This window comes from Meles meles, chromosome 15 (assembly GCF_922984935.1).
Source record: "Meles meles chromosome 15, mMelMel3.1 paternal haplotype, whole genome shotgun sequence".
Lineage (NCBI taxonomy): Eukaryota > Metazoa > Chordata > Mammalia > Carnivora > Mustelidae > Meles > Meles meles.
In genome coordinates, this window is record NC_060080.1 from 35,692,863 (window position 1) to 35,713,055 (window position 20,193).

At 49.8% G+C, this 20,193-nt stretch overlaps 1 protein-coding gene across 2 annotated transcripts in view; it reads left to right on the forward strand.

Annotated features, from left to right (window-relative positions):
* The window catches only part of LOC123925450 (two pore calcium channel protein 1-like), a 33,305-nt gene extending 13,112 nt beyond the window's left edge, over window positions 1-20,193 (forward strand). The window contains exons 5-19 of one of the 2 annotated variants that reach the window (XM_045978636.1): window positions 1,769-1,885; window positions 1,984-2,102; window positions 2,291-2,392; window positions 3,762-3,888; window positions 6,000-6,201; window positions 9,770-9,914; window positions 11,366-11,551; window positions 12,571-12,635; window positions 13,579-13,666; window positions 13,906-13,975; window positions 16,405-16,624; window positions 16,775-16,865; window positions 18,405-18,518; window positions 18,759-18,887; window positions 19,565-20,193. In XM_045978636.1, coding sequence (XP_045834592.1) covers window positions 1,769-1,885; window positions 1,984-2,102; window positions 2,291-2,392; window positions 3,762-3,888; window positions 6,000-6,201; window positions 9,770-9,914; window positions 11,366-11,551; window positions 12,571-12,635; window positions 13,579-13,666; window positions 13,906-13,975; window positions 16,405-16,624; window positions 16,775-16,865; window positions 18,405-18,518; window positions 18,759-18,887; window positions 19,565-19,628 — 1,839 coding nt within the window. In that variant the 3' untranslated portion in view covers window positions 19,629-20,193. The remainder of the gene's footprint in view (window positions 1-1,768; window positions 1,886-1,983; window positions 2,103-2,290; window positions 2,393-3,761; window positions 3,889-5,999; window positions 6,202-9,769; window positions 9,915-11,365; window positions 11,552-12,570; window positions 12,636-13,578; window positions 13,667-13,905; window positions 13,976-16,404; window positions 16,625-16,774; window positions 16,866-18,404; window positions 18,519-18,758; window positions 18,888-19,564) is intronic. The other variant, XM_045978635.1, reaches the window with a different exon arrangement.

The following is a 20,193-nucleotide window of genomic DNA, read 5'->3' on the forward strand; positions in this document are numbered from 1 at the left end:
TTTGTGGTCAAAGGCAGAAACTACAAAGTGACAGACCTGGGTAAAGCAGCAGTGACAGACGTTGGCACAGCAAACCCCGTTTGCACGAGACAAATGCGAACGCCAACTAAAGAACAGAAAGGGCAAGGTATGACAGTGAGAGTGCTGTATTTTAGCATAGGGAGAGCACTTCCAAATTAAAAGGGGGAAAAAAAAAAGACAGAAACTCCAGTAATAGGTGAAGGCATCTCACAGAAGAAAAATAATGGTAGCTAAGAAAAAACCATGTCATTTCTCTAATTAAAAAAATATATATTAAAACAATAAAATATCACGTGTTCGCCTATGAAACAGTGTTCGCAAGACTGAGAGGAAAAAGAACCTTCTACCCCACTGACGGGACAAATAAGCTGTCTTTCTGGAAGGCTGTGTGGCAGTTCCTTTCAAAACCCTGGAGTTCCATTCCTGGGAATTTATCTTTAGGAAAGAAGGATGTGTTCAAAGGTTTTAGCCCTAAGATTGGTCATGGCTGAACTGTTCATAATACTGAAAAATTGGAAACAACTCGATTTCCTGACAGTAGATACATGTTATATAAAATGTGGCGCCTCCACTCAGCCGTTTGAAATAGTGTTAAAGCAGTGTTTGTGTCTATTACCAAGGGGAGGTGCTAATCATTCATTAAGTCAAAAGAACAAGTTACAATAGAGCTGGAGCTCATCTTTGTTAAAAAGAAAAAGGAAGGAATGTGTATGACATTCACAGAGAGATCGGAAGGGTACATGCCAAGTGGTTATGCCCAGAGAGGTCCCTTCAGTGATTAGATAAAAATACTTCATAGTCAGCAGAAGAGCAGAACAGAGGTTCTGATCAACCAGCGGCTCAGTCTGCACACCTCCAAGCCAGAGCTTCCACAAGCACTGGTAGGTAGGGGTCCCCATACTGTAGCTGATACGGGTTTCCCCTCTGAGTTTCTTTTGTCTGTGGTCAACTGCTCGCTAGCAGTTTCTATGTCTGTGTGTTAACACAAACATGATGAGACGAAACCCTCTTTGCCCCACCACTCCCCCAGCTGTTTGTTTGTGGGTGGTGCCTTAAATCCCAACACCCAGTTCCTAGTCCTCTCAGTCAAGATTCTCTCTTCTCTCTTGCATCCGGTTTCCCCAGAGCCCCTCAGGAAGCCTCTTGACCTGTTTCCGTTCTCCCCGCTTGGACTCTTGCAGTAGTGTCCGATGTGGCCATGCTCGGTCTCTTTGTTGCATGCCATTCTGTCCCTACAACATGGTCCAGGCCCCGGTCACCTCTTTCAGGAGCTGCCGCAGTCACCTCAACCTCAGATCCCCACCCGATCCGTGCATTTTAGATGCTGCCGCTGGATTAATTCTCTGGAAGTGCATCTCCCATCACTTCCTTCCCTTGCTCCAAGATGTCTGTGAGCTCCGCAGACTATCCAGTGCCCTCAGTCCTGCAAACATGTTTCATGGGGCCCTCTTCTGGCTGGCCCGAGATGCCTGCTACCCCACAAACCTACCACTCCCTCCTCCTCAGCCTGCGATGGCTCATCTGCCTGGAATGCACAGGTCTCATCTCGCCTTGCTCGAAACATTTGTTGTGATTTCCCTTCACTCATCTGCTGAACCCTCCGAATATGGAGACTCTCTCTCTGTACTTTTCTTATTTTTAGAAATATTTCTAAATCCGGGAGGGGTCCATGGGTTCCACACTGTCACTTCCGATGTGTGTCCTCTAGCAGGGTGACACTGACAGTTTTGTCCCTTGTCTCTCACAGCTGACCTTGATCGATTTGATTATCTATGGTTCCCTGGAAGCTGTTAATATCCACAGTGTTCGATGGTCAAGGGCCTTAAGGCCAGTCTTCCTAATTAACTTCCCTGAAAGTCGTCAGGTAAGGATATTGCTTAGGATAACGCAAGGGCTTGGTTTTTATTTTTGCAGAAAATGAGCTGATTTTCTTGTAAATGAAATTAAATTTTGTCCTTACAGATCCGAAGAACTTTCAGAAGCATCCGGAACACTCTGCCCGACATTCTCTATGTCTTCCTCTTATTCATGTTCAGTGTGCTGATATTCTCCCTTATGGCCTTGAAGCTTTTTGGGGATCGGTGAGCACACTGTTCCGGGAACTTCTGCCTGTGAATTCTCCTCTGCTTGGGTTCAGCCCATTGGTGGCAGAATCTGTCACCAGGTGCCATCTTCCTTGTTCAGACACTCCAGGAGTAGAGTGTATCAAAAACCACAGATTTATTTATGTGTGTGAGTTTCTCATTTTGTGTTTTTGGTTCCTCTTTAGGGGTCTTCGAACAGTGGAAGGCTTGCCCTACTTCACAAATATCCTGGAGATAGCGTTTGAACTCTACGTGCTGGTCACTACTGCCAACAGTCCCGATGTCATGTACGTTCATCTTGACTCACGTTCACGGGCACCTGTTACCATGATGGAATTCATTTTGTTAAAGGCGGCTGTCTCCTGACACCAGCAGGGCTGAGACAGGAGAAATAGTGATTGTCTATTTATTCATGTTCATCGTAAAAATTTTTGAAGAATGTAAAATGTTTGCACTGATGATAGCCTATCCTCTATTTAAAACTGAATATTGAGGTGATTTTTTTTTTTTAACTGAAAGCAACAGGAGATATCTCTTGAGATGCCACTCTTAACTATTGGAGCCTGCTTTCTATTCTGGGACTTTCTTGAGTCTTGAATCTGAACACTAAGCCATGTTTATAAAGAAATCATGGCTTGTTCTCCTAAACATCGATGTGCTTTTCTGGTTAAACGAAACAGGAAAGAAACGTAAAGATTAGTAGTTGGTGCCTTCCTCCTCACAATGCCAATTCTCCACACATGTGGAATTTTCTTAGGAGGAAAACATCCTGTGGTGGTTTCCCCACCCCCTTAATGTCCTTCGTATTATGGATTAACCTTGTTTGTGGAAGTAAAATTGTTAAACAGTGCTACGCTGAGTAGACATCTCTTGGGGTCCAGGGCATGGACGGAGCTCTAACTGGAAATGTTAATCCCACTTCAGGCCATACTGCATGTCGGCGTGGGGGAAGGCTTTCTGTCATCTAGTTCTGTGTGTGCTCATGACATTGACTTGATCTGGGTTGTTGCTCACTCTTGGCTCTGACTCAGACACACATGATGAGGCGCAGTTCTGGCCCTCTGTGCGTCCTCTTGGATCTTTCCCTCAGATCCTGGGTGGCCGGCCGTGCCCCCGACTCCCTGTATGAAATGTATGAAAGCCAATTTCCATTAAAGGTGGAGTGAGCACACATCCTGATTTATGCCTCTCGTCCTGGTGCCGTTGTTAGTGGTGCCCTTTCCTTCTCATGTCCTAGAGTGGCTAGAAAATTACCTGGCCCGCCAGCAAGGCATCCTGGTGTCCCAAAGAGCCTTAAATATAAGCTTAAGCCACACTTTGATTCCTTCCTTGGTTCTGGGCAAGTCGGTTGCCTTTTTAGCCTTCGATTTTCTCATTGTGAAGGGAGGGAATGGGATTGGGGGATCTCCCAAGACCGAGTTGCCACTTCCGTAAGGCACTAAGAAATCGAGAAGGCAAGCTTGGAGCTGGCTGTTTAACGTTTGGGGCGGCGATGGCTCTGCGGTCCCATGGCACAGCACTACACCATCTGGGGACAGTGAGAGAGGGAGAAGGATTTGCCGCACCTCGTGTATGTGGATTGTGCCCCAGGCTGGCCTTTTGTGCACTGGGGGCCAAGGCTATGAAAAACCATGCCACGTGATTCTTTCCTTCTAGGATGCCTGCCTATAACTTCAATTGGTGGTATTCTCTGTACTTCATAACCTACATCATCATCAATACCTACATCTTCATGTCCGTCTTTCTGGCTGTGGTCTACAACAATTACAGGAAGCACTTGAAGGTACTGTGCGTGAGCGGAAGGGGGGTGGTGGCAGGAGGCTGGGCATCTGGGCTGGATCCACGGGCGAACACATTTGCTTTGTATTTGAAAGTGTCCTTTTTCTTTTTGCTCTGGCCGATCTGAAGACTTCTGTGGTGTCTTACTCTATTCTGCTAGCTGGGGCGGTTCCTTAGTGGTCTTTGCCATGGCTCTGAGAGTGTTTCTGAACATTGTGGGCAGCGGCAGCCCTTGCTTTTTGCTCCTTGCTCTTAAGGCATGAAGTTGTTCATGGCTCCTTGAAATGTTTTGTGTAAGAATGAGAGTTGGGGATATTCCCCAAGCCCCCAACTCCTTTTCCGCTCTCCGGCAGAAGCAGAAACTTCTTCAAGCCAATAGTTTCTGCCTGGGTACCTGCCTATTTGATTTATGTCTGGAGAATTCCCAGAGGTGTTGGGTGGGCAGAGGGTTCTGAGTGCTCGGGGTGGAGGCTGCTTTATGCCCAGCCTAGAACCCACTGGGACGCCTCGGTTGCGTCACCTCCCCCCAACCCACCCCCACCGCACACATCTCTGTTTTCTCGTCTTGTAAAACTAGCTGCACAGAGAGGCTTTCCTTAAGGGAAGACATTGTCTTCTAGTTCTTGATCGTTTTGGTTTTGTTCTGAAATTTTCATTGCATAGGGATGGGGCCACCAGGGAACAAGAAGAAAGTCAGGGAAGAATAAATGAAACAAGATGGGATTGGGAGGGAGACAAACCATAAATGACTCTTAATCCCACAAAACAAACTGGGGGTTGCTGGGGGGAGGTGGGATTGGGAGAGGGGGAGGGGGCTATGGACATTGGGGAGGGGAGGCGAACCATAAGAGACTATGGACTCTGAAAAACAACCTGAGGGTTTTGAAGGGTCAGGGGTGGGAGGTTGGGGCAACCTGAGGGTTTTGAAGGGTCAAGGGTGGGAGGTGGGGGGAACAGGTGGTGGGTAATGGGGAGGGCACGTTTTGCATGGAGCACTGGGTGTTGTGCAAAAATAATGAATACTGTTACGCTGAAAAAAATAAATAAAATCGGAAAAAAAAAAAAAAAGAAAGGGAGAACTTCAAGGTTTGTGGCTAAGGAGAAGCAGGTGGTGAGGCTGAGTCTGAGATTTGGCCCAAATGGCCTGGAAAGTGTCTGGCCTGTCCCTGTCCTGTGGAGTCTCTGTACTGGGGGCACTTGAGCTGGCCCTGCCCCAGAGGCCAGGCCTCAGAGACCCTCCTACTCCAACTTCCTCCCTCTGGGTGGAAAGAGGCTGTCCTAAAGAGCCTGCCGTGCCTCCCCTTTGTCACTGCTGGACAGAACTGTTGCTGTAGCTCCCCAGTGTTTCTTTGGGTCATCCTCTACAACAGGGATCAGTCAGCAAACATCTTAAGTGTGCTTTAGCACCCAGCACCAGTCCAAGTGTTGAGAAGTCAAAGACAATTAAGACACAGCCCACACCCCTTAAAAATTTACAGCCTAGCAATGTAATCAATGAAGTGATGATGTTATTGGGTAACGGGGTTACAGGGAACAGCAGGATGGCCTTCAGGTGACTATAACCCGAGGAGGCTTGTCCAGCCTACGGTCCCTGGAAGATTCCTTGCACCAAGGCCAGATGGCAGCTCCAGGCAGGCCCAGCTGTCCTTCCTGCTCTCGACCTCTTCCTTCCGGATCACTTCTAGCCAAGTTTCACTTCCCTGACTTTTCTCCTCCTCCCCTTCTCTTTCTTGATTGACTTAATGGTAGCTCTGTCTTCTCCCTTTTCGGGGTCTCCCCGTGTCTCAGCAGCACACACGATTTCCTTCCTTTCTGGAATCTCCCTTCCTCCTGGGCAGAGTGGAGTTGGGACCAGTCTGCCTCCTGCTGTTCTGTTTCTCACCACACAGATTATCCTTCACGCGCTCCCTCCCCTAGACTTGGTAAGATGAGTTTCTTTTATGCGGACGGGTTAGCTTCGTGGACCTGTGGCTGGGGAGGGATTACAGGCCTTGCCTAATAATAGACCCATCGGTCCCTTCTCTTTGGCTCGTCAATTATCTTGACACGTTTAGGGGAAAGGAACAAGACTTTCTTGATTTTTTCTTTTAAAGACCACAATTTTGTTTTTTAAAGAACGAGATTCGCAAGCTGGCATACCTGAAACGTCACAAAATGATGGAGGCTTTCAACATTCTAAAGGTCAAGGTGGGCACAGAGTTTGTGGTGATGGAGGCCCGGTGGAGGCGGCTGGCCAGGACCGTGATGCCACACATCAGCGGTCCCCACCTAGAGCTCCTTTTGAGGATCTCCGATGAGGGACAGAAGGGCTACGTGGGTAAGAAGGCTTGGCCTCCGACATTCCTCTTCGCCGTGCTTTCCAAAGTGGGTGGCTCCCAAAAGCAATTCGTAAAACAGCACTACTGGGTGTTTTTTTTTTTAAATTTTCTAAAATTTGCAAATAAAAATATAGGTAGGCACCTCTGGTGGGAACAGTCCAGTGGGATTCGGGGCCTCATGCTGTGTTCTGACAGGGCCGTCCCCATGCGAGTTTCAACGTGTAAAGAGACCTTAAAGCCCTTACCCTGTTCTGGTCATTCCACTGCTGACCCTGCTTTAGGGACCGCATCTATGTCACATTCAGTCTTCAAAAGCAAAAAGTTGAAAGTAACCTAAAGTTCAGGCACTCGTGGCTGGTCATTACTACGAATAGCCCTTCACATCTGTTCTAAGCGTGTCAGACGTGAGCCGCTGTCCTGACTGTTTTCTGCACGTGGCGTGTACGCGATCACTGAGGTGGGGATATTTGTCGGTATGGAAAGTGAGACTGGAAACGGTTAGGGAGTTTGCCCATGGCTGCGCAGCTGCAAAGCGGTCAAGGCCGTCTGACTCCAAGGCCTGTGCTTTTTGTCACTGGGCTAAACCGCCCCAGATTCTGGTAGTCACGTAACGGGAAATTGTGGTGACAAGATGTGAGGTGACTGAAATATATCCTAAACTCTAGAACACCCTCACGTCATCCGTTTCCAGAAGAGTCTAGATGGAAACATACCAAAAGGGAAGGGATACCTCTGACCAGATGTAAATTTACCTGAGACAAGGACCTTCAAACAAGTCCCGCAGAGCTGTGGGCCTTAGGAGGACTCCGTGCAGGCGGGAGAAGGAGATGACAATGAGTCTCTAGAACTTACTCGAAGAGAGAGAACAGAGAGAGATATACAGTAAGACACTGATAAATGGGCGGAGCTCAGGTCTTCCAGTGAGAGTTTGAGATCCAGGATGGGAGAGGGCCTTTCTCCTGTTGAGTGAGCAGGATCTGACATGCGCCTTCCCGTGAGCCCCCAGCAAGTCTCCTTGCCCACCCCACTCCCTGCCGTGGCTCTGAAGGTTGAGTCAGGAGCCAGGCTTCTTAGAGCCTGAATGGTTGCCTTGGTGTCCCCCGTTAGGGATAGGCAGGGGTTCCCTGTGCCATTCAGCGTGTCCGGATTAGAGTTGTGCGGATGATGGGGAAGGGCACCTGGTGCCCTGGGCAACCCCTGAGCATAGTGCTTCCTAAGCTGTGTGTTGTGAAGGTGCTGAATGTCCCACCAGTCATTTTGGTGACACTTTGGTGAAGTACAGCAAAAATCAGTCCTCGGGAAAATGAAATGAAAAAGTGTAAAATCCAAGTCCCATTTTTTCATTATTAGAGTCAGTGGACACGATCCTGGCCATTGTTCTGTAAGTTTCTGTATTCAGCATTTATCCCATGGAGGGTGGGGAACACAAGGACAGGCCCAGCAGTGGCCCAGGGACCACTCTTTGAGGACCACTGCTCTAGTACTTAGAGGAGACGGTCAGGACTTGGGTCCCCTTGGATGTCCCAGCCCAAAAACCAGGGTAGTGTGGCTGGTCACTCTAGACCAGGCGTTCCCAGATTTCAGCCCCTCTGTTTTTGAGAATTCTCCTTTGATGGTTTAGTACCTCTGCTGCTTCTAGATCATTAGGACTCTGAAGATGCTCATGAATCTTTAGGGTCTTATGAGCTTTCTTTGCAGTTCCTTCTGTAAAGTGAATTCCAGGATTGGTAGTAAAAGCTGAGATGTTCCAAACCTAGGGATGGGGCTTTTAGTAATCTTTGTCTCTGTCTGTCCGGTGTGGGGAGCCCATATCCTTGGGTGTCTCCTCATCCAGAAAAGATACACATGGTCCCCAGGACATACTCATATGAACTTCTTTGTTAATGAGCTCAGTCCAACTTTTGACAGTCATTTCCCAAGTGGGAGGATGAATTGCTTTACTTTGTCTTGACAGCTTCTTCCATGTTCTGGGCTGTAAGCGGGGTAGCTCTTAAACGATGCCATTCAGCTGTGCGGGATAAATACGGATCGTACCAAACCCATCCAAGTTTCCTGGAACCCCTACTCATTTGGATGTATCCCTGCATGAATTCTATGAGCAAGAGGAAGGAGGGGTTCTTTGAGGCCACCACAGAACTTTCTAGAGAGTGCCGATGAAAATCTGGGTACCAGACACCACCACCACCTCTGCCCATCTGCAGAGGTTCTTCTCTGAATGTGGGCGGTGACCTGGCACAGGGTGAGGCCTGTAAGAGGTACCTAAGGAGGTTGGTCAGTGACAAAAGGTAGCAGAGGAACTTGAGAATGAGGCACGGCCCAAACCCACTGTGCTGTAGAATGTTTTCACACTGACCAAGAACAGCCATGGCAAAGGGAACGTGGGGCCCGGTTGACATGGTAACTCCTCCAGAAGTGAGAAGCCTCATGTTTTTCCAGAATGTTCTTAGGACCGTTACCACCAGTAGGGAAGATAGCAACATGAATGTGTGACATCACTCAATGCTCTGTCTGATTCAGGCTCCTCCCTCGGAGGAAGCCACACTTCTGCCAGGCCTGAGGCTTGTTTTTTGCCTGGGCATCTGTTGATGGCATCTTTCTCGCATAACCTGTGCTGTGGTAGAGCCATCATTCATTGTTGTTTGCTCCTGAAAACTGGAAATGGAGCCGTGGATATCCGCCAGGCCCTCGGAATGAGAAGCCCTGCAGGGTGTAAAAAATGCCCACTCTAACCTTTGCCGGTTGTTCCGGCTAGATCTGCTCTGCATCGGCGATTTCTTTAAATTTTCCAAACGTAACTTTATTTCTAAACTTCAACTTAGTTTTCAAAGAAAACTTGGAAAAACGTTGTAAGAAGGACTTTGTGGGAAATAGCCATGTCCTTTAAACATTCCTATTTTATCCATTGAGGTGAAATTCATTCACTTGTACGGAGCAGGAGGTCTGTGCACAAGCAGGGTTGACTCGTGGTCAGCATCTGACCTGTCTGGTTGGGGAGAGGTGCATGGGGTAGGGACCTTGGGTGGTGGGAGGGTCTGCAGAACACTAGCTTGTTAGGGCCAGGCTTGTCAAGAAAGTGCTCTGCGAACTTTGGCCTAGCTGCTGGGCCAACTGCTGTGGAAGCTGTAGGTCTGAGTGAATCTCTGGGAAGGGGCAGGGAAGGAGGGGGGTGCAGAGAAGAAGATAGGGGCTTGAGGAAGGGTGTGGATTATGCCTACCTTGGAGGCTTGGTAGAGTTGCGGCTGGAAAGTTAAGTCAGGCAGACACTGAAAGCAGGGGTGGCGCATGTGAGGCGGAAGGTGGGTGGAAGGCAGGGGTGAGGGAGCGGCATCTGTGAACTAGCAAAATCACATGCCATGGTTGGCGGCCTTGGGTTGGCTCAGGTCTGAATGAGGACAGGTGGGGGCTCTGCCATTTGCTGGCTCCTTGACCTTGGTTGTTCACACTTTGAAGCTTCAGATCTTCACCTGGGAAATGCAGAAACAAGAGTGTGCTGACTCTTTGAACCTTAGTGTCACAGTGGCCATGTACTTGGGATCAATTTTTTTTTTTTTTTTTTTTACATTGCAGACAAAATGAACTTTCTACGCTTGGCTGACCTCCTCAACATTCAGGTGGTCACCATGAACATCAAGAGACACCCGCTGGAAGAATGGATGCCACGGGTTTACCAGTCGTCCGCAAGCCTCCTGGTCCAGAGGATGGTTCGGCACAGGCAAGTGAGATGGGAGCGGTTTTTCTCAAGTTGCTTTAAAAATAGAGGAGTTTGCCAATGCTGTCTGGACTGATTTCATTACTGAAGCTGTAAGTCAGCCCCTTGCTTGCTGCAAGGGTTTTTGGTTTCTTAGGGAGGCCTGTAAAGGGTTCTGGACATGCTTTGTGTGACCTTAACCAAAAGGACAGGCTTCTTGATTATGTTTCCTTCTGCCCTGTTTCCCAAGATGCTCAAGGGCCACAGACTGGATGTGCTCTCTGAGCCCGAGAAGCTGAGTTCTCTCCAAAATTAGAAGGTTCCAGCCCCACCCAAGTCCTTAGGAAGTTGCTTTCACGTACGACACTCTGATTTTGTAAAATCAGTGGTAAAAACTCATGAATTTGAGATAGCAGAATGGTCATGAAGAAGGTCAATTAATTGTCTTAGTCTCAAGTAAGTAGACTCCAGAAAGAATTGTTCATTCTGGTTGGAGATCTTAGGTTTCGTATGCATGGCCAGGAGTGCCCCTGTCATTAGTGGCTCATTAGTGGCACAGCCCCCCATTATTGGCTCAGTGTTTCGCGGAAGAGAATGGTTCAGAAACCCCGGAAGGTGACTCATCCTGTGGTGTGGGCACACCGTAGGGGCTGCCCGTGTTTGACAGTTACCAAAACCCTTTATGTAGAGGTTTCTTCCCATTCATCCCAGCCTTGAATTTGTGATGGGTTTCATGTGCTGGATGTTTGTGTGTCCACATGCGGCATCCAGGGTCCCAGCCTACAGCCTCATGGAGAGCAGTGGGGTAGGAGCCCCTCCTGTCTTCCCGGGGCCATGCCCAGGGTTTGCCCGGCGTTTTCTGGAGCACAGAGGACAGTTACATGAGCAGAGCAACCTGCTCTGTGATGGCAAAGTTGGGACAGAGCCCATCTCTGATCGTTTTCACCCATTCCACCCCGGACTCGGTGAGGAAGATGGACATGTCAGTCCCCTGGAAGGCTTGTGTGCATTAGGGGTGAAGAGGTTTTCAGAAGCTTTCTTAATGAAGGATGTTAATTTTCTGGGGACAAGTGGAAGAGGTGTCATGATCCCTTCCTAAGCCCTAAACCTTCTCCTAGCCCCATTTCTGCCTAAGCTTTTGTCTGATCCAGGTATCATGCCCCCGGGGGGGACCTGGGAAAATTCAGTCTATTCCCCACTCCCACCCTGGTCACTGAGTCTTCATTTTCTCCTTGGCTGAAGGACTGCACCAGCATCAGGGGGAGGCAGGTGAATTTCAGGACCCTGGCCGTGCTGGAACCTTTACTAACTTGAGTCACGAGTGTGCATGTGTGTGTGTGTGTTGGGATGGGGTTTGGGGAGTCTCTCATAGTCATCACATTGTTGGGATCAAAGTAGCCCGTAAAAGCCTCTGAACGTGCTCCCTTCACTGAAACATGGGATGATAGAGTCTCTTCTTTTTCCCCTCACGGCAGGATTTTCGTCTGGGTTTATGATATCATCATTCTAATAAATGCCATTTTCATCGCCCTGGATGAGAAAAACCCCTTCATTTCCTACGCAGAGTGGCTTTTCCTTTCTCTCTATATTATTGAAATTCTTCTGAAACTGTACACATACGAGCCGAGAGCCTATTTTGGCAAGAAACAGTTCTGGAACTGGTGAGCACGTGTGTCCTGGGGAGGGGGTGGGGGCAGAGGGTGTGGGCAGAGAGTGGGGGTTTCCCGTTTGGGGGATCTCGTTGTAGTTTTCCCAAGCTCCAGCTGCCTAGTTTTGGGGCATCTTATCATGCAAGCTTGGGGGTGTGGGAACATCTGGGACAGACGAAGCTGTTATTTTATGAGGTCAGTTTGAATGAACTCTTGTTAAAATCAGAATTACAGATCGTGGCATCCTGGGTTTGGGAAGGATCTTAGAGCATCATACCCAAGGAGGCCCTTCCATAGCTCCCTTGGCCCACTCCCTAGTCTTTTTATCAAAAAATGTGGCGTGTGTCTGCCTGGACAATGAGATTGTTAACAAGCTCTTTCCCACATGGGATGTGTCCCCTGGGGCCTCATTCTTCTCCAGGCGAGGGACCTCCTGGTCTGGAACCATCGCCCCCGTGCTGCAGACCATCTCAAATGCCACTGCATGTTAGGAATTGCAGGATGCAGAGACACAAGGCACACACACGCCTGTCTTACTAGAGTTAGATCTCTGTCGTCATTGCTCTTGGTGCCAGGAAGCTCTCTAGGATGTGCGTGTGGCCAGAGGGGAACTAGCCAGTCTTGTCAGTACTTTGGCACTGTTATCAGAAAGAAAAGTAATGCTGTGATGGATGTTACTCCTTTTAATTAAAAAGTTACAAAGCACTTAGTAAAATTAATATGAAGAAAGACTATACTGTATATTCTGAAACTGTGCCAAAGTCTCCTTGCAAGGATCTAGTTACTTTGGAAGACAAAGTGGTAAGCATTGGGTGATTGCTACAGATCCCCCTGGGGGGTTCATTGGATCATTCAGATGTAGCGTTTCTTTCCTTGTGTCCACTGTTCTAAAAGTTACAGAAATCAGTTTCATGGCCGGTTCATTGCTTTGCATGAGATACTGGATTCCAGGTTTTCTCGGGCTGGGTTGTATCTTGAACTTGACAGTCTTTTCCCTCGAGCCTTCACCAACTTTGCTTCTGCACTGTTAGGTTTGACACGCTGATCATCGTTGCAGCCCTGGTGGCCACTGTGGCCAACACCACCATTCAATCAGGTCAGTGCCAGGCTCTCGGCCTTGCCATCTCCTGGGACCATGCATTCAATGTGGTGTCTTTGTTGAACTTCTGTCGCGCACCAGTGAGGGGTTTGGGAGGGGGTAGTGGAGACACAAGAGGGTTAGTAGGAGCGTTCCATGCTCTGGAGAGGGCTGGTGGCTTTGTGTTTAACTGTGTATTAGAGAGCACATTTGTATGCATGTATCACACCAGATACCCACCTGGTCTGCTCCTCTCCAAAACTGCCCTCTGTCTCATGGCTTAACCTCCATGCCTTTGACCCCCTGCCCGTCTCCCTCGCCCCCCGGGGTCCAGCCGAAGCGGGAACTCTGCATAGTCCATGGTCCACTGTCCTCTTGAGTCGGCCTGCCCTAGCGGCACCCATACAGCCTGTCACCATCACGCACGCAGTCCTTCCTGCAGACAGCAGAGGGCGTTGTATAGACATAGGGCAGTTCTTCACCCCCCCACCCCCACCCAAGATTTTATTTCTATTTATCTGACAGAGAGAGAGAGAGTGCTCAGGCACAAGCAGGAGGCGGGGCGGAGGGATAAGCAGGCTCCCCGCCAAGCAAGGAGCCCGATGGGGACTCAATAGCACAATAGTGCAGCTTCCTAACAAGACTCTAGGAAAGGGATACTGGGGAAGGAAGGGCTTGTAGAAATGTGTTCTGTAGAACCTGATCCACAGTCATTTTTTAAGGCCGGTCTGAAGTCTACGCCGACTCATGACTCTCTAGCTCGGGGCTGTGAGGGACAGCCAGGGCGGCATGAGCCATTCACTCGGCACCTGCTTCCTCACATCTTGGAGCCCCCATCGGGCTCTTCAGGTGAAGCCGCATCGCTCCCCTGAACCCAGACCTCAGAGCTCCTGGAATAGAAGGGACAGGCCCGAGGCACTCACAAAACAGAACGTCATATGGCTGTGGTTTTTCTTTCTAGCCAGCAAATACAACAGTCAGCAGGTCCTGGATATTGTCTTGATTCTGAGGATCCTCCGGCTCCTACGGGTCATTGTCAGCATTCAGAGGTAAAGACGGGCGACGTGCCCTCACGGGGTTCCCACCCCGCAGCCAGCCAGAAACCACTCCTGCCTCCGATCTATCAACACACCCCATGAGAAGCTCCGAGAGCTCCTTGTGTGCAGGACGCGGCACTCTTGGGGTGGTGGTGGTTGGGGGGAAGCCTGCAAAGATGGAAAGGAGCACTCAGTTTTCCCTCATGGCTTCCCTTCTGCCGTATTGTGCTAGAAACTTTGTTTCATCCTAGGTTCCGGCTTATTGTGACCACCTTAATTAACATTGGTCCCACGATACTGACGTTTGGTGGACTCATCTTGGTAAGTGGCTCGCGCTTGTGGCTGTTTTGCATGAACAAGTGGTGAGACGTTCATTCTCGGCAGCTCTCGGGAAGCCTTCTTTGAAGTGAGGAAAAGAAAGGGAGATGAAGTAAATGAGACTCCCTGCTGTCTTATGGGCCTGTTTAGAAATACTCAGTGTCTGGAAACACCGGGTGTATGCCAGCTAAGGTTCACGGCTACGGCGATAGACACCAGGACTTCAGTGGGCTCACTCAGTCGTGGTCTCTTTGTCACCCATGGTCCAGGTGGGTCTGCCTGGCCAGCAGGTGCTTCTCAGGGGTGTAGGCCCCTTCTGGCTCATGACTGTCCGCTCCCCATCCTGGCCTCAGATCCTCCTTTGTTCAGCTTGTGGCTAAAGGCTGCCTGCAGCAGTGAGAACACAGCCACCCAGGACTGTGAGCGGGCTGGGGGTTCCCGCTCAGGAGGGGTCCCACGCCGTGAATGAGGACGCTCAGATAACACCGGTATCTGACTTCAGTAACACCGACGCAGGGTCCTTGCTTTGCTTTTCTGTTATCATGGTAAGAAGTCCTATTCTACCAAACAATGAAAGGCTGACTTCAGGTGTCCTGTTTCCATCCCCCACATGAGTCTTTCCCAGAGACAACCATTATTAAAAGATTCTTGTTACTCTTTCTGAATATCTCTATGTATACGACAAGCACTTCCCAGATGTGTCTATATGTGTCTGGTTTATTCTTTAGTCAGATGGAAGAATCCACACAAAATGTTGCTTGGCTTTCCTCTACCTGATATCTTTGTCATATGTCCTGGAGGACACATGTATCATGTCAGCTCTGCTGTGATTAAAGATGTCCCAGGGGACACCTGGCTGGCTCAGTCGGTTAAGGGTCTGCCTTCCGCTCAGGTCCTGCGTCGGACTTCTTGCTCAGGGGGGAGCCTGCTTCCGCCTCTCCTTCTGCTTGCTGCTCCCCCTGCTTGTGCTCTCTCTCTCTCTGACAAATAAATAAATAAAATCTTAAAAAAAAAAAAAAAGTGTTCCATGGAGGGAAGATTCCAGAACACATCCGACCAACCCCTCGATGGACAGACCACCGGGTGCTCCCACCTTTTCACCAGAACAAGGGGCATGGCAGGGCCGTTCTTGGACCTGTATCTTAGCGCTTCTGTTCCCACTGGGTGCATCCCCAGGCACGGCGCTGCTAGGTCGAAGGGGAAATGTGTTCAGACCTTGGGTGGATGGTGGCACGTGGCCTTCCGAAGGCATGCTCCCAGTGTTTCCCCAATGACAGTGTGCCCCAGCCTGTTCCTCTGCCCTCCTCACAGCTTGGGTTTGCGAATCACTGTCCTGTCCTCCAGTCTGACAGGGGACAGAATGGCACTGTGTTGCTCCGATGTGTGCTTCTGTCATGGTTCACGAGGCAGAGTGCCTTCTCCGTGCTCTTTTGGGCACTTTCCCTTATTTTTTGGTAATCTGCATGTTCATATCCTTGGTCCATTCTTCTGTTCGTTTTTAAATACAATTTGCAGGGGCGCCTGGGTGGCTCAGTGGTTTAAGCCGCTGCCTTCGGCTCAGGTCACGATCTCAGGGTCCTGGGATCGAGTCCCACATCGGGCTCTCTGCTCGGCAGGGAGCCTGCTTCCCTCTCACTCTCTCTGCCTGCCTCTCTGCCTACTTGTGATCTCTCTCTGTCAAATAAATAAATAAAATCTTAAAAAAAAAATAAATGCAATTTGCAAGAGTGTTTTGCCAATTAAGGAAATAGGCTGTTGATAAGTAGTTTATAGTGGAATTACTTTTCCTTCTCTGTCTCTTGTGGGTTTTTTTTGTTGTTTTTTGAAGGTTTTCCCCCCCCCATGTAGAGGATTTTTGTTGTGTATTTTGGGGGCTGTATAAAAAATTAAATAAATTCTATAGTCCTATTTATAATCTTTTATTTTATAGATTATTTATAATCTTTTATTCTTTTATAATCATGCTTAGTGGGATCTTTTCCTACTCAAAAATTTTTTTTTTCCAGTTTCTTCATTTTTTGTTTTTCACATTCGACCCTATGGTACTTTTGGAATTTATTTCCCTATAAAAAAACAGGGTAAAGATACAACTTTATTATTGTTTTCCTAGAGGACCAACCATTGTTTATTGAATATTTAAGCCACTAACTTGCCCAGCAGCTTCGTTTTTGACTCTCTAAGCCCACGGGAGGGGTCGCGGTGTGGTCCCGCTGGCCCTGTCCGACGTTCCTTGGCGTCCACCCTGCCCCACCCTGACACCGCTCGGGCCTGGGTTGGGGAGGGGAGCCACCCCGGAATCAGAGTAGCACCCCTTTCTGCCCGGGTGACCCATGTCTGTCCGCAGTCCTCCAGTCTCTCCTGCAGCCTCCGGGCCCCGCGCTGTGACGCCGCAGCTCCGTGCGCCCCCTGCTGACCAGGGCTGCCCATTGCAGGTGGTCTACTACGTGTTTGCTATCATCGGGATGGAAGCATTCCACGGCAAAGTCCGGTTCTTCGACCCGAATTTCACCACCCCCGATGCTCTGGTGTGTGGGAACCCGGCCTTGAAAGACTCAGCGTTTGCCCGAGACAGGTACTGCAAGAATAACTTCAATGACCTGGCTTCCTCGTTCATCGTGCTCATGGAGCTCACGGTGGTTAACCAGTGGCACAATATCCTTTCCACGAAGGCATCCCCGCCCCCGCCCCGAGGCTGCCTGCTCGCTGGGTTGGGGTGGGAGGGAGAGGCGCCCGGAGGGACTTCCGGGAGCACCCAGGGCACCCTGCCGAGCTCCCTGAAGGCTTGGTTCCTTAGCTGTGTACTCCTCGCAGGCGGCTTTGCCCTCGTGACTCACCAGGCGGCCAAGCTGTACTTCATCAGCTTCCACGTTGTGGTCGTCATTCTCATCGTTAAGTGAGTTGACTCCGGCCAGGTTGGCAAGTCCACGTCTCCTCCTCTCTCCCTTGTTCCAGCCACCTGGTGTGCGCTGTGGGCGGGCCTGCAAGCGAGGAGTCTGACTTTCCTTCACACTTGTCTTTATCACTGTCTGCCAGTGCACATCTGTACCAGAATACACATCTTCCAGTCTCCTAAGTTGTTTGGGTCAGAAGGAACCTGGCACCCCCACCAGTGATGCTCCCCTTCCCGACCCAGACCGCACCCCTCGAGCATACTGTTCCCCCTCTGCAGAAATCCAACCATCTGCTGGCTTCTCAGAGCCTCCCAGTCGGTTCCCCAGTTGTCCCACTCTGGTCCCTCCCTGACCTTGCAGGTAGGATGGAACTGCTCTGTCCTGGCCGCTCTTCCAGGAGAGGCCTCAGTCACTGTTTGAGAGCTGCCGTGACATCCCACCACTGGAAAGGCAAAGATTTTAAATAGGACTATAGAATAGTCCTATATCTCTGATTCTAGCTCCTTCATTCCTCATGGGACCTGAGCCTGGGTCCCCTCGAAGTCTGAACTGCTCTTCCAGAGAGGTTTTCTGGTTGTCATACCCCTCTCACAGCTCTGGGCCTGCCATTTTGGTGGGGACAGCCCAGCACCCGTGCCTTTCTTGTCATGCCAGGCCACGGTGGCCAGCCACCACCATACTGACTTTGGTTCCAGAAGGACTCAAGAATCCTGGCTGAGGGAGGGGAGGGGAAGAAAATCCATGGGTAGCTCCGACAGGCCTGCTTGTCCTCACACAACCTAAACGGGAGATGTAGAAAGAGTAAGAGAGAAGAGCCTCTCTGGGTGGCATCTACAGAGGTTGCCGGAGCCCTGGGACCAGCAGGGACAGGGATATTTTTGCCCCTCTCCTGTCAGTTTCCTGAACCTTCGAACCTTGATCCCCACTGAGCAGTGTGGTGCGTACCAGCTGGAGGAGGAGTGCAGGAGGGAACCCCAAGAGAAGGAAACTGATCTTATAAGAGAGCTGCTGGGCCCGTCCGTCCTCCCCTGTGTGTTTGGGGAGGGAGGGAGAGACTTTAGTTTCACCTGGAAAGCAAGCAGATCCCCAGGGAGGGCAAGGTGAGCTTTTTATCTTTGTTATCCTGGCCCGAGTCGGGGGTAGGGGGGAAGCGTCGCTGAGCAGCCCATCTTGAGATGTCTCCATAGACAGACATCCCTAAGTTGTCCCTCTGCTCAGCCCACCAGGCTGTGCAGAAACTTGAGATATTCACAGAGAAATAATTCAACAATTATTTGGCTTAAGCTTCCTCTAGAAAGAAACTATATTTTCTTTTTAATATTCACTGTTTAAATACATTATAAAAGAAGAATGATTTTTCCAAACGAATGAAAATTGGGTCCAATCCTTGAGAAGTGTTGTGTCTGCCATTTCTCCCTTCCACGTTGTATTGTCTTGGCAGCAATGGGCTGCCTTCTTACTTAGGCTCAGACACTCTTGGAACCAGGATTTCATGTCACCCGGACCACAGCCCACACCCTCTACCTCTCACTCTTTCTCAGTATTTTCATAGCATTCATCCTGGAGGCGTTTTTTGTGGCATACTCCTTAGAAAAAAGTGAAGTCGAAACTGCCATTGAGAGGAAGATTCAAGAGCTCGGAGTGGGAATCCAAGAGTAAGTAGTGTGTTCCCCTTGGTGTCGCTCACAGACTTTTGGAAGAGGACAGGCCACGTTCATTCCCTCAGTGCCCCGTGGCATCCAGCGTGGGCCTATGCGCCGGTTCTCAGGGACCCTCACTGACCAGAGGAGAGCCCTGGATGTGACTGGATGGGGACACGGGGCCATAGCTGGGAGGACACATGAGGGACTCAGCTGAGGGACCTGACCCTGTTTCGTGTCTGTTCTTCCTTGAAGAGAAGAAATGCATGATGGGAAGCTTGTTGATAACGTGGACGCCAAGGACAGTGGCTTTAGTGGGGATGATGGAGACAACAAAAGGAAGGCCTTAAAAGGATTGTACTTCAGAATTGCATCAAAAAGTAAGTTTTAACCCAGTGCAAAACTTCTTCCAATCCATGCTCCTCACTGCAGCCGGTGAGTTGTTTCCAGAATGCAAATCTGACCTGCCATGCCAGCTGCATGCCATTTGTCATTGAGTGACAGTTTGGTCGCTGTCGGTCTTCCTTGTAGACTTGTGCAGGGCCCTTGTGCTGGGCCCTGTCTTTTTGCCTCCCGTGGTATCCCCTGGGCCTCACTACATGTTCAGGGCACGGGAGCCCTTCCCAACTTTAATTACTTTATTTGCCATATTGGCGGAGTAACCAACCCAGAGCAACCCGACTGTCACTTTGGGCTTTGGCCGGGGCGCCTGCACTAAACCCAGAAGGAGGATCACAGCATAGATTGCAGGAACAATGGCAGGAGCAGGACACCCCTGCCAGGTGTCACCCTCCTCTGCCCTTTAGGGAAGACCTGCTCCTTGGTCTTTAGAACCTTCCATGGCTGCGGATGTCCATGGAGTCTGGGCCAGCAGAGATGAGCGATTCTTTTCTGACTTCCTCATCCTTTCTTTCAAAGACTGTTTGGCTAGCCATGCTTAGAGCATTGTCTTTGGCTCAGGGGCCATCCTTCCAGAAAGCCTAGCTCTGCTCGGGCTGGGCTCTGCTCCCCCAACCCCAGCACGTGCAAGCCCACGTGCCTGCCTTTCTCCTTCATCCTAGAGTACAGGACCGTGGACGCCCTGCTACAGCAGATGTTCGAGTCCGAAATTGCTCCGGAGGATGAAGGCCCTCCCTTGGATGAGATTCTGAACTTTTCACCCAGTGACATATATCCCAAGGTTCCCAATTTTGAAAACAGTGCGTGATTCTGGGCTGGAAGAGTCCACACCCGGAAACCAAGCTCAGCGGCCATAATGTCTCATCTGGAGATGGTTTTCCCAGCCCAAGTTGTCTCTGTGCCGTGACCGGCCTGCGCGTCGGCGGCGCCTGCCTGAGCGGTCAGTGGAAACGGCTGGAGAGGCTGCCCCTGAGTGTCCCGCCTCGGGTGGCTCCAGGGTCTGGTCAGAGCAGTAAGGAGGGGAAGACCTATGAAGAGATTATGAGGAGCACTTACCATACACACGCACGCACGTGTCTGAAGTCCTTTTGGTGGGGATATGGAAGCTTTTCATTTATTTTTATATGATATTTTGCTATTCTATTAAATCCTATGCTACAGTGTTATGTGAATGACTTCTGAATATTTAAATGTGGTAAAAGACTATATCTAGTATAGCAGCTCTTAAATGCAGTGTTTATTCAAAATGAAGAAAAACACGAATGTGAAAATAAAATTCTGTCACAATTGC